The sequence below is a fragment of the Pelophylax lessonae genome (genome assembly GCF_965119305.1).
Source record: "Pelophylax lessonae genome assembly, chromosome: 2".
Taxonomy (NCBI): domain Eukaryota; kingdom Metazoa; phylum Chordata; class Amphibia; order Anura; family Ranidae; genus Pelophylax; species Pelophylax lessonae.
Window position 1 is genome coordinate 541,810,380 of NC_138769.1, and position 13,621 is coordinate 541,824,000.

The 13,621-nt window shown below is 44.0% G+C and overlaps 1 protein-coding gene across 1 annotated transcript in view; it reads left to right on the forward strand.

The window, feature by feature from the left end:
• DNAJC15 (DnaJ heat shock protein family (Hsp40) member C15) overlaps positions 1–13,621 on the forward strand; it is a 93,306-nt gene that overhangs the window by 49,353 nt on the left and 30,332 nt on the right. The window contains exons 3-5 of the mRNA XM_082245943.1: positions 1,363–1,436; positions 1,588–1,664; positions 8,485–8,555. Of these exons, the coding sequence (XP_082102069.1) occupies positions 1,363–1,436; positions 1,588–1,664; positions 8,485–8,555 (222 nt within the window). The remainder of the gene's footprint in view (positions 1–1,362; positions 1,437–1,587; positions 1,665–8,484; positions 8,556–13,621) is intronic.

Sequence of the window (13,621 nt, forward strand, 5' to 3'; positions counted from 1 at the left end):
CATATAAAATATATACTATAAATTAAGGTATATAAGTAATAAAATGCCGCCACACCCTTCCCACGCTGCCGCGCACCCTGCACTAATTTAACACAACTAGAGGATGATCAAATAAAATGGGAATCGGTATACAGAGGCTTACTTCTTCTGAGAGATAATAAAGGAACACCGTTAGTTGGAAGTTGCTGTGGCCATGCCTCCAAACCGACTTCTTTCCTTCCCCAGCAAAAAAAAAATTGTCAGCGGGCAGTGGGCCGCAGGTTGGACATGCCTGGTCTACAAGTATGGCATTTACATTACATTACGATTTTTTTCAAAGGCGCTCAGCATTTTTAACTGAAATGGCTCCTTGTCTGCATAGTCCTTTTAGGCTCCATTCACACTTAACGCTGACTTTGGAGTGCAACTTTGATACAACTTTGAATGGGTGAAACTTGTATACGACTTTTGCTTTTTACCAGTGATAATGGACAATTGTTGCACGCAAGTTGCATTGTATGACTTCCATGTTAACATTGAAGTCTATGGCTCTCAAGTTTCATAAAAGTCGGACCAAAGTAGTGCATGAACTACTTTGAAGCTGCTGCAACTTTAAGTCGTACATATATGAATGGGTATCATTTGGAAAACATGGGGAACGACATGTCAAAAGTTGCATGACAAGTCGCACAAGTGTGAATGGAGCCTTAATGGAAAATGTAAACCTATACTCTTTAAAATGCCTAATGTCTTCATATACTTTTTTTCAGGTGTGTAAGCAATGCAGTGCCATCTCTCCCAAGACTGTCCCTATTTATAACTAAATTTTATAAAGTATTTTTTTTTTTATAGAAAAAAAACACTTTTATTGTTTAAAGCCATCCAGCTGCAATGTCCACCCAGGGTTGTAGTCCATAAATTCTTTTTACAAGTTTGGTTACAGAGCCGTGCTGCATTGCTTACAATGAGTAGACTGTATCCTTAGATAGGGTTCTTCTGTCTCATACTTCAGTGTCATAATAACCACAGGAGGGAGTTTCAGTTCAGAAGGTTTATCTTACATGATTTTCTCATACAGAGAATCTTTTACTGAATAATAGAAGTGCCGATCCCTGTGGGGAGCTTATTTTTATCCCTACCTGGCTGCATGAAATAATATTAAAACACCCAGAACAAAAAGAACCAGGGTTTTTATTTAATAACCAGCTGCAATTAGTTTGCATTTTCCTAACGAAATTACATTTATAATACAAATGTTGTCCTGAGGTTATGGGTTTAATGTATATCGTATTACTAACATGTTTGTTCTATTTGGTTTGATACATTCATTTTAACACAACATATTCCTACAAAGAGCCTTATTAATTATGTGGGTTTTTCTAGGTCGCTTTGCAATCCAGCTGTGGAAACCCTTGAGTCAAGTTATTGTAGAGAATGCAAAGAAAATCCCAACTCCGGTAAGTGTGAATTGAGTTTGTTTCTAAGTAAGACAGAACAGTATGAGCCATCATTGTATATCCCAGATTCAGTTTCTGATCACGTCTGGGAGTGTGATTTTGTTACATTGCTGTGATTTCTGCAACATGGATTTGTTTTCTCTTTCTGTAGAGCCTTTCTTATTACTACAAAGGCGGATTTGAGCAGAAAATGAGTAGGCGAGAAGCCAGTCTAATTTTAGGCATCAGGTGGGTGTCTTTTTTTTGTGTTCTCCTTGACATAGGAAATTATTGTACGAAGTGTCAGTTGGGAAAGCGGTGAAATTAAAGTCCACTAATTAAGCACTCTTTAAAAGATTTCTGCTTATCATGTCTACATTCAGTTAAATGCTTTCTTGAAATGGGTACAAGTACTTCCTAGCTATCCAAAAAATAGGGACTACTATCCGCACTAGAATATGCATAAAATTGTAAATTGGCAGCCAACATCAAATTTGTTGATTTCAAATTAAAACCATATATCTAGAGAACACGCAGCACTTGAAAAAAATATATATAATAGTTAAAAAAAAAAAAAAGTCCTTCTGAGGCAAAAGCTAACAGAAGGAAATCCCAGCACCAGATTCAGTGTGACTAATAAATCCACACAACACCACTGTGATTAGGCATTCCCCCTTACCAGACAGATGAGTAGACCCTCAAATTATGGAGTGGTCAATCTTGCTTTGTTGTAATCAAAGAGAGAGCTTCAATCCAAGGAGGTGCAGCCACATCACATGGAAAGATCCCAGCAGGTATTAGGGAGCAGGTTCCTAATGGACAACCATGTAAACCTCCAATGCTGATATGAAATGCCTCGCAAAGGTAAAAGAAGGTACCACAGTGCAATATGTTCTTAAAATCATTTGTACCTTCAATAAAATGCACACTGTAAAGAAAACAATAAGCACTTCACAAAAATTTGCAAAATGGCCGTGGCATTGGGCATGTTTGCATCATTCATAGGGTCTCGCCTTATGCATTTCGTCACGAAATGACATCATAGATATCCATCTACCATGGCAAGAAAAAGTATGGGAACCCCTTGGAATGGACTGGTTTTCTCAGTACTTTGCCATAAAATGTGATCTTATCCTAATCTATGTTACAACAATACACAAACTCAATGAGCTTACAGTGGTTTATAAAGGCAGAAGGTTTTTAAAGCTTGATGCATTAATGTAGGAAACCGTCTGTGTTTAGTCCCCCTAAATACTTACCTGAGCCCAATCTCAATCCCGAGCTGTACCCAATAGCAGCATTTCTCTTTACTTGACACAGAGGCAGCCATTGGCTCATGCTGCTGCTGTAATTCACAGCCTGTGAGGAGAGCGTGGGGGAGCAGGGCTGAGCCTTGCTTGTATGTCAATACACACACAGCCCGGTTCAGGGTTGAGTCTGCATCCATGCCCCCATAGCAAACAGATAGCTATGGGGGCAATTGAAAAGACACAAGAGCCAGGAGCACTGGCGGTGGACCCCAGAAGAGGAGGATCATGGCTGCTTTCCGCAAAACCATTGCACAGAGCAGGTAAGTATGACATGTTTGTTATTAAAAGAGATATACCTTTACAATCACTTTAGGCTAATAACACACAAACCATTCTAATGTCTTGTGTCTATATTGAACACACCCATTAAAGTGTTGATAAACCTTCAGGTTTTTAAACTAAAATAATAAACCTATTATACATGCCTGCTCTGTGCAATGGTTGCTCTGTACACAGAGCAGCCTAAATCTCCTTTTCTGGGGTCCCCCCGCCAGCTCTCCAGGCCCCTCTTCTTCAGCGAGTGCCCCTAGGGAAAGACACTTTCCCTGGAGGCACTTGTGCATGCTCGCTCCCGAGCCGCCAGTCTGCTTCTGTTGACACAGGTAGGGTGACTTGGCCTTTCCCCCAGCTCCCTCTTCATGCCATTTGATTGGCAGCAAGAGGGAACCAATGGCTGCTGCTGCTATCAATCTGCCCAATGACAAGGAAGACAGTGGCAAGAGCCGCTGCTCTCGTGCATATCGCTGGATTGGATCGGGCTCAGGTAAGAATAAGAGGGCAGGGCTAGGGGGCTCCTGCAGCAAAGAAAGTTTTTTTTTTTAACCTTAATGCCTAGATTGCACCACTTAAAACATTCACCGTGCTGGAGGAAAACATAAGTGGACCCATAAACTAATTACTCAATGAAAGCTTACTGGAGTCAGCAGTTTACACACCTGGAGTCTAATTAGTGATAGGAGTTAGGTGTGGTTTAGAGCTTTCTTGATTTATAAAAGACGCTCAAACATTTTAAGATTGCTGTTTTTAAGAAGCATCAGCTGATGTGACCCATGTCTAACTAAAAGGAGCTCTCTGAAGACATAGGATCAAGAGTAGTTGATCTGCATAAGGCTGCAAGGGGATACATGGCAATCTCAGTGTTTAGGCGCCCATCAGTCGACCGGCAAATTTGTTTATAAATAGTGACCGTTTTAGTAAAAGTAGCCACAGTACTAAAGTCTGCGCCCATCCAGAATGACTCCCAAGGCACAATGCAGAATCCTCATTGAGGTAAAAAAGAACCCACAAGTAACAGAGGTTTGAAGACATCACTGGAACTGGTAAACGTACTTGTTCATGAGTCTGCTTTATGGAAGTCTCTGAACAGGCAGGGTGTCCATGGCAGAACACCACGGGGGAAGCTACTGCTCTCCAAAAAAATTTCTGCGCACCCAACCTTTGCCGAACGGCAACGCTACTGGGAAATTGTTTTGTGGACTGATGAAATGAAAGTTTAATTATGCGGAAAGAATACTTAGCTCTGCATGATGTTTTGATGTTGGTAAGCTGTGCCCTTTTTGTTTAACAAAATATCCTACAGGATTTTGTCACCAGCTGAAGATTAGTTGAAGTTAGGTGATGAAGCAGGACAATGACCCTAAGCGTCGTTGTAAATCCACCACAGACTGGCTTCAAGAAATGAAAATGTGCTTTTTGGAGTGGATTAGTCAGTCCAGACCTTAATCCCATAGAGATGCTGTGGAATGACCTTGAGAGCCATTCACACCAGACATCCTACAAATGTGTCTGAGCTGTAGCAGCTTTGTGAATAAGAATGGTCTTAAATTCCTCCTGAACGTTGTACAGGTCTGGTCCAGAGCAGCTGTGAAAGGAGGTTCGATCAGCTATTAACTCCAATGGTTTACTTACTTTTTTCTCAAGCACTGTGAATGTTTTAATGGGTGAGTTCAATAAAGACCTGAGAAATTAGAATGTTTTGTGTGTTATTAGTTTAAGTACATTGTATTTGTCTACTGTTGTGACTTGGATGAGGATCAGATTATAGTTTATGGCAAATGATTGCAGAAAACCAGTTAATCTCAAGAGAGCCGCATACTTTTTCTTTCCACTGTATATATTGCAATTAACAGAGCTCTACTTCCATTTATTATGTTTTACCTTTTAATTGGTGCTCCTAAGTTTTGTGTATTTAACATACTGATTTCCAAAATAATCATCTGTCTATCTGACACCATAGCCATTCCAAAGATTTTCAGTAACTTATACAATACTTCTAGAAGTTGGAGCTAAAACCTCTAATGCAAAGTTGCAACACCTAAATCTAACTTCATCTCCTGTGCAAAGACCCACAAATATATGTTAAGCCTGCCAGTAAAGTTCACATCATCTAGCTTTTTGTGATGGTGTGGCAACAGTGCTGCACTGCTCCTGAATTCAGAGCAGAGTTGCCACTCTCATGTGGGCTGTGCCTGCTTGCACTACAGTGAGATGAAATGTTGCAGGGGACTTGGCTATCAGCATTGACATTAATTCACAAGTCTGTAGCTTGTCATTCAGCACCTGATCACAATTACTCCTGGCCACTGCTTCTGTTTTGATATCACTGCCTCTGTTGCTGAAAAAGTGTGTGAAAAACAAATAGAGGATTTGGCCAAGGGAGTAACTACAGAGGTTGCATAGGTTGCAATTGCAACTGAGCCCCATGCTCCAGGGGGCCTGTGTGGCTCCCCTGTACACCTGGATAGGAGGGACGGCGGGGGGCAGCATGTCGAGAAATCACTGTCCTCCTTTTTCCTCCTGTAGCTGCAGGAGGAAAATGAAGGAGATTGGTTCCTCTGTATGCTGCCCCCCGCCGCCCCTCCAGCATTGCTGGAAAGCAAAACGTACAGGGTCTGGAGGAGGACCAGAGGAGGGCTGGAGCTCTCCTGCAGCTGTAGGAGAGGTGCAAGGGCCACATGAAATGGCCTGAAGGGCCAGATTTGGCCCGCGGGCCTTGTGTTTGACACATGTGCCTTTCGAACTATGCACTGGTTCCATTGTATGTTAGAATGGATAGCTTTTGGTCCCCAAAAGAGTGCCATAGCTCACCTTTAACTCTAAACTGATAACCTGTAAAGGCTTTTAAAGTGTCACCTATGGACAATTATAGGTACCGTTGTTTGTTGTTTTCGCAGGCATGCACAATTTTAAATATTGACATGTTTTATATATATATATATATATATATATATATATATATATATATATATATATATATATATATATATAACATATTTTATATTTTACCGAAACATTGGTGTGCACTAAAATTAATTTGTGTATTTTGTCCTGAAAATATCACGTAACAAAAATTTAAATTGCCACCATTTTATTCGCCACGGCCTCTGCTTTCAGGAAATATATGGGGGTTCTTAGTGAATTTCTATGAAAAATAAAAAAAGGTTAATTTTAACATGTATGTAAAGAATGTGAAAATGTATCCTGGACAGCAAGCAGTTAAACAGGAAAGGTGGAAAGGTATCCTTTTATCGACACCAGTGCAAAAAAAACCCCTTTGAGTAGCCAGTGTACCTGGTAATAGCTTACATTACATCACAGTGCTCAGAGCCGATCACAGCAATTCTGTACCTTTTGATCACTGTGATGGTCAATCTCAGCAATCACAGATGTAAAGAGTGTAGTGGTTTACATTAAGAGGAATGGGGCAGGCTCAGCAGAGTGGAGGAAAGAGGAACTAATAAATAAATCATTTAGTCACTGGTTTCAGGTCACAGGAATCAGCACATATTCATTGTTTGTTTTATATTTGATCGTGGGATCATTTTTAATCTTTTTATAAACCTTCTCCTCCCCCCTTCCCCTCTTCTCCCCCTCTCTCCTCTTTCTCCCCCTCTCTCCTCTTTCCCCCCCTCTCTCCTCTTTCCCCCCTCTCTCCTCTTTCCCCCCCTCTCTCCTCTTTCCCCCCTCTCTCCTTTCCCCCCCCCCCTCTCTCCTTCCCCCCCCCCCCTCTCTCCTCTTTCCCCCCCTCTCTCCTCTTTCCCCCCCTCTCTCCTCTTTCCCCCCTCTCTCCTCTTCCCCCCCCCCTCTCTCCTCTTCCCCCCCCCCCCTCTCCTCTTCCCCCCCCCTCTCTCCTCTTCCCCCCCCCTCTCTCCTCTTCCCCCCCCCCTCTCTCCTCTCCCCCCCCCCCTCTCTCCTCTCCCCCCCCCCCTCTCTCCTCTTCCCCCCCCCTCTCTCCTCTTCCCCCCCCCCTCTCTCCTCTTCCCCCCCCCTCTCTCCTCTTCCCCCCCTCTCTCCTCTTCCCCCCCCCTCTCTCCTCTTCCCCCCCCCCTCTCTCCTCTTCCCCCCCCCCTCTCTCCTCTTTCCCCCCCCCTCTCTCCTCTTTCCCCCCCTCTCTCCTCTTTCCCCCCCCCCCTCTCTCCTCTTTCCCCCCCCCTCTCTCCTCTTCCCCCCCCCTCTCTCCTCTTCCCCCCCCCTCTCTCCTCTTCCCCCTCCCCCTCTCTCCTCTTCCCCCCCCCTCTTCTCTCCCCTTTCTCTTCTGTACATCTGATCTACCTCCTGTCTGTGATGTGTATGTTAACCCTTCACCTTCCTTATTCTGCACATTATCCCCTTCATATCCACCTTGCCATATCTGTGCATTAACCCCTTTACCACCTCCTCCCTCTGCTTTATGACATGTACATTTATTGTATCTAGTTCACTATTACCGAGTTCCAAAACAAAAAAAACACTGTTGTCATAAAATTCCACCAAACGAAAGCTCTATCTTTCTCAAAAGAAAAAAAAGGTATATCATTTTATTTGGTTACTTTTGCATGACCAAGTAATTGTCAGTCAAACTATCACATAATAAAAACTGGAAAACTACCTAGTAATGAAGGGATATATACAGGCTAGTACTCAAGCGTTTAAGCACAATTCAAAATCATTCTATATTCTGCTATATATATATATATATATATATATATATATAATTAATATATATATATATATATATATATATATATATATATATATATATATATATATATATATATATATATATAATAAAATGGGCATCCTTTTAGAGAATTCCTCTCTATATAGCTGCACTCTAAACAGCGGAGAGAGGGAAGACCTTTTGGGTTTGAATTACTAAAACGGCAGAGTGCAAAATCTGATGCAGCTCTACGTGGAAACCAATCTGCTTCCAGTTTTTTTTTTTTTTTTTTTGTCAAAGCTTAATTGAACAAGCTTAAGTTAGAGGCTGATTGGCTACCTTGCACAGCTGCACCAGATTTTGCACTCTCCACTCTTCTGCTTTAATAAAAGTCAGGAAGCTGGAACACAGAGGGTGTTAAACTTTAGTGGAACAGGATTGTATTTTGTTTTAATTAAACTTGGGAAAGAATTACTGATTTAAAATTTAGATTGTGTATGATTGTCATGGTCAGAATTTAAACTGCAGCGTCTAACTCGCAATCAGTGAGGGCATTAGGGATGAATTGCTGGCTTAGCCACTTAAAGTTACAAATAATCCTCCTGCTTCTGTTAGACAGAACTGCATTAAATTAATATGTAGAAGAAACAATTACTGAGTCAGCTAATTAATAGCTTAGAAAAGACAAGTGTCTTAATAGAATTGTATTTAAATTGCTCATGTAATGCTATGTATTGACCACAAGATGGCAGAAGTCCTGCTTGTTTTAAAGTGAGAAGCTATAAAATGTAATTTACACTTGATAGTTCATACAGTTTATTGGAAAACTTTACTTTTACAGTCCATCTGCTAGCAAATCCAGAATTCGAGCAGCTCATCGGAAAATTATGGTTTTAAATCATCCGGATAAAGGTAAAATAATAGCATCCTCACTTATTTTAGAACTATTTTTTATTTTATTATTATAAGGTTTTTGTTTTGCTTTGTTTTCATTAGTGGTAAAACAACCAGGAAAATCTGTAATTTTGACTTTTTTAAATAACGATCATTAGTTTTTTTTTTTTTTTGTTTTTTTTTTTTTTTTTTTTACACTGTTCTGCTCCTTATGGGATAGAATACATGTAGCACAAGGTCCCATGTTGCCAGGTATGTCCTAATTCTAGTTAATGTCTGACCTCCAGCCCCTTCCCTCCCTCTCATGGCTGACAACAGCTAGAAATGAAGGAGACCTCATAACTGTAGCTTGTCTCAGTTTAGAGCCAGACAAGATTTCCTGGCTTTTATGGCTTTCCCTTACTCAAGCAATTGCCTGCAAAGCATTCTCAGAGCTATAAATATTTTTATATAGCAGGTTTGTATCAACTACATAAGTCCTAAATGAGAAAAGTTAATGAATTGCAGAATTTGATTGTGATTATTTTATTTTTTTTTTTTTTAAGTTGCATTGCCAAAATATGTTTAAGTAGAACTGTGGTTAAATGAGAAAATCAATATGTAACGTGATGCAGTAATATGTTAATTATGTCATATAAAAGCAAAGCTCATTAGAAATATACCTTTTCCCCTGTAGAGGAAAGCTCTCATGTTCTCTTCCTTTAATCAGGAGAGACAACGCTGTTCCTTTACCTGCAAATGCATCGGTTGTTCCCTTTTTGCGTTATGCCGATCCTGATCAGACTACTGCATGGCATCATGACCACCTAGGACAGTGATGGCGAACCTTGGCACCCCAGATGTTTTAGAACTAAATTTCCCATGATGCTCATGTACTCTGCAGTGTAGTTGAGCATTGTGGGAAATGTACGTTAAGCCACGTTATACGTTTTTTTTTCTTCCATTCAAAATCAATGGTTCCCTATGGGATCCTATTGATTTGAATGGAGGTCGCACCGCAACACCGCAAGTCGAATCCGACTTGCGGGGTGACTTGCGCTGTGGGAATCTTGAGGGGGAACGCCACGCCAAAATGGGAAAAAAAACGGCGTGGGGTCCCCCCCAGGGTTCCAAACCAGGCCCTTCGGGTCTGTTATGGAATTTGAGGGTAGCCCCATGCCGAAAAAACGGCATGGGGTCCCCCCCAAAATCCATACCAGACCCTTAACCGAGCATGCAGCCCGGCAGGCCAGGAAAGGGGAGGGGACGAGCGAGCGGCCCCACCCCCCCTGGACCACACCAGGCCACATGCCCTCAACATGGGGGGGTGTTGGTGCTTTGGGGCAGGGGGAGCTCTGCACCCCCCACCTCAAAGCACCTTGCCCCCATGTTGATGAGGACAAGGGCCTCATCCCCACAACCCTGGCCGGTGGTTGTGGGGGTCTGCGGGCAGGGGGCTCATCGGAATCTGGAAGCCCCCTTTAACAAGGGGGCACCCCAGATCCCGGACCCCCTCCCTATGTGAATGGGTATGGGGTACACTGTACCCCTACCCATTCACCCCATAAAAGGCAGTGTATGGAAATAACGACAAGAGACGTTTTGGAAAGTTTATTAAAAATCTTCATCCAACTCTTCTTGTCTTCTCCTCTCCGGGGTCTTCTCCGGGGTCTTCTGCTCTTTTGCTGTCCGCCCTTCTTGTCTTCTCCTCTCCGGGGTCTTCTGCTCTTTTGCTGTCCCCCTCTTCTTGTGTTCTTGTCTCCGGGGTCTTCTGCTGTCCCCTCTTCTGCTGTCCTCTCTTCTTTTCTTCTCCTCTCCGGTCTTCTGCTCTTTTGCTGTCGGCTGTCGGCTGTCTTCTTCCTCCGGTCCTCCTCCGACGACGTCTCCGCTGATTATGCCTATCTCCGGTCTCTTCAGCTTATTATATAGCCATTAGGGGCGTGGCCCCGATGACGTCATCTGGAGGCCCCGCCCCCTCATGTCACATATGACGTCATCTGTGACATGAGGGGGCGGGGTCTCCAGATGACGTCATCGGGGCCACGCCCCTAATGGCTATATAATAAGCTGAAGAGACCGGAGATAGGCATAATCAGCGGAGACGTCGTCGGAGGAGGACCGGAGGAAGAAGACAGCCGACAGCCGACAGCAAAAGAGCAGAAGACCGGAGAGGAGAAGAAAAGAAGAGAGGACAGCAGAAGAGGGGACAGCAGAAGACCCCGGAGACAAGAACACAAGAAGAGGGGGACAGCAAAAGAGCAGAAGACCCCGGAGAGGAGAAGACAAGAAGGGCGGACAGCAAAAGAGCAGAAGACCCCGGAGAGGAGAAGACAAGAAGGGCGGACAGCAAAAGAGCAGAAGACCCCGGAGAAGACCCCGGAGAGGAGAGGACAAGAAGAGTCGGATGAAGATTTTTAATAAACTTTCCAAAACGTCTCTTGTCGTTATTTCCATACACTGCCTTTTATGGGGTGAATGGGTAGGGGTACAGTGTACCCCATACCCATTCACATAGGGAGGGGGTCCGGGATCTGGGGTGCCCCCTTGTTAAAGGGGGCTTCCAGATTCCGATGAGCCCCCTGCCCGCAGACCCCCACAACCACCGGCCAGGGTTGTGGGGATGAGGCCCTTGTCCTCATCAACATGGGGGCAAGGTGCTTTGAGGTAGGGGGTGCAGAGCTCCCCCTGCCCCAAAGCACCAACACCCCCCCATGTTGAGGGCATGTGGCCTGGTGTGGTCCAGGGGGGGTGGGGCCGCTCGCTCGTCCCCTCCCCTTTCCTGGCCTGCCGGGCTGCATGCTCGGATAAGGGTTTGGTATGGATTTTGGGGGGGACCCCATGCCGTTTTTTCGGCATGGGGCTACCCTCAAATTCCATAACAGACCCGAAGGGCCTGGTTTGGAACCCTGGGGGGGACCCCCACGCCGTTTTTTTCCCATTTTGGCGTGGAGTTCCCCCTCAAGATTCTCACAGCGCAAGTCGCACCGCAAGTCGGATCCGACTTGCGGTGTTGCGGTGCGACCTCCATTCAAATCAATAGGCTCCCATAGGGAACCATTGATTTTGAATGGAAGAAAAAAAAACGCTGCTAAAAGCAACGTGGCAAAACGTGCAATAACGCCAATGGAAAAAGCTACTGAAAGCACGTTTTTACAGCTGCTTTTTCCGGCGTCAGAACTAACTTTGACGTACGTTTTTTCTAACGCCCCGTGTGCATGGGGCCTAAAAATCCACTGGTAGTGAAGGGGTTAACTTTATTTGGGAGGGAGGGGCTGTGTGTGTCCCTAGGGGCGTGCTTTCTACTGTGATTGGCTGTGGCTTGAGCTGTAAGGACACTGATCAATGGATCTACATAGTAGAACCGTATGATCGGTGTCTTTACACCGAGGAGAATGACAGGCAGCTTGTTTACACAAGCTGCCTGACTTTCTCCCTCTCCCCCGCCGATCGCAGAGTGGCCGGCGGACATCGAGTCCGCCGGTCACACGCGCGGGGGGGTCCGTGACCACGCGGGAGCGGGAGCGCGCCTCCGGCGGCGCGCGCTCGCTCCCTAGACCCTCACAAGCAAGCGAAGTAGACCTACGTCAGTTTGCCTGTGAGGGGCTGACCGCCCACGTAGATAGTCGTGCGGCGGTCGGCAAGTGGTTAAAGCAGGTATACTGGGGCCATGGCTACAGCTGCAGTCGTGACCCTGGTATTGTTGTTTTTTTTTTTTTTCAGCTGGCGATGTTGACAAATGTAAAGGCAATCTGTGTGGCTAAAAACCCACATTGAAGGGGGTCCTGCCGCCTTTCGCCGGGGACTAAAGCCTGGTGTTCTGTCTGGTTCGCAAACCTGCCGGATCAGCTAACGGAAGTGACGTTCTGTAAGCTCATTGACCAAAAAAAACTTACTACACATGCATTCCACCGCTAATGCGTTCCACCACTTCTCCTTCACTTCACTACCAACAATCTACTTGTCAGATTGTTGGACGCTACAATGCGCATGCGCAAGCCTGGAGAGCGCGCACCAATTACGGAGCCATTGCAGCGTCCAACAATCTGACAAGTAGATTGGTAATAAAGTGGTGTAATGCACGTGGAACACATTAGCTGTGTAACAGTAAGTATATTTGGTAAGTGAGCTAATGGAACGTCACTTACGTTTAGCAGGTTTGCTAATCTGACAGAACTCCGGCGGTTCCCCTGGCATACCATAGAGATGACCAAGGACCGGAATGTCCTCAATTATCTCTATGGTCTAAGAAACTGGAAGCAATGAGTATTTTGCCACTTTTAGGTTCGGCCTAATGTAAATAGACATTAGCGGCTTCTAAAAGCATCTGATCAAACCGATCTCAGTTTGATCGTCCGATGCTTTTAGGGGCAGAGGAAATATCTGCAGTCTAATAGACCCCAGATGTCTCCGCAAGGAGTATCTGTCACTGTTCATACTATCACAAGGCATGTTGTTCTTTACATCCCTTATAAAAATAAAGAGACCGTGTAAAAATAAAATAAGCCCCCCCCCCCCCAATGCTTGCACACAAAGGCTAACCCATACGTAGGTTACACACGCATCTGTAAATGGTGTTCGCTACTGCCACGAAGTATAGCGAAATCAATAATGCTAGCACCAGACCTTCTGTGTAACTTTCACCAGTTATGGACCGGAAGGTTTTACCCCCTTAATGACCAGGCCATTTTTTGCGATATGGCACTGCGTTACTCTAACTGACAAATACGCGGTCGTGCGATGTTGTACCCAAGTAAAAATGTTGTGCTTTTTTTCCCACAAATAGAGCTTTCTTTTGGTGGTATTTGATCACCTCTGCAGTTTTTACTTTTTGTGCAAATGCAAAAAAATGGCGACAATTCTAAAAAGAAAAAAACAATAAAAAAATATATATTTTTTTACTTTCTGCTATATAACATTCTTAATAAAAAAAAAATCTAATTTTTTCATAATTTTAGGCCAATATGTATTCTGCTACAATTTTTGGTAAAAAAAGAATCCCAATAAGTGTAAAAGTTATGGCAAAAGTTATTGCGTCTACAAACTAGGGGAAAGATTTATGTCTTTTTTTATTTATGTACTTATTTATTTTTTTACTAGTAATGGCG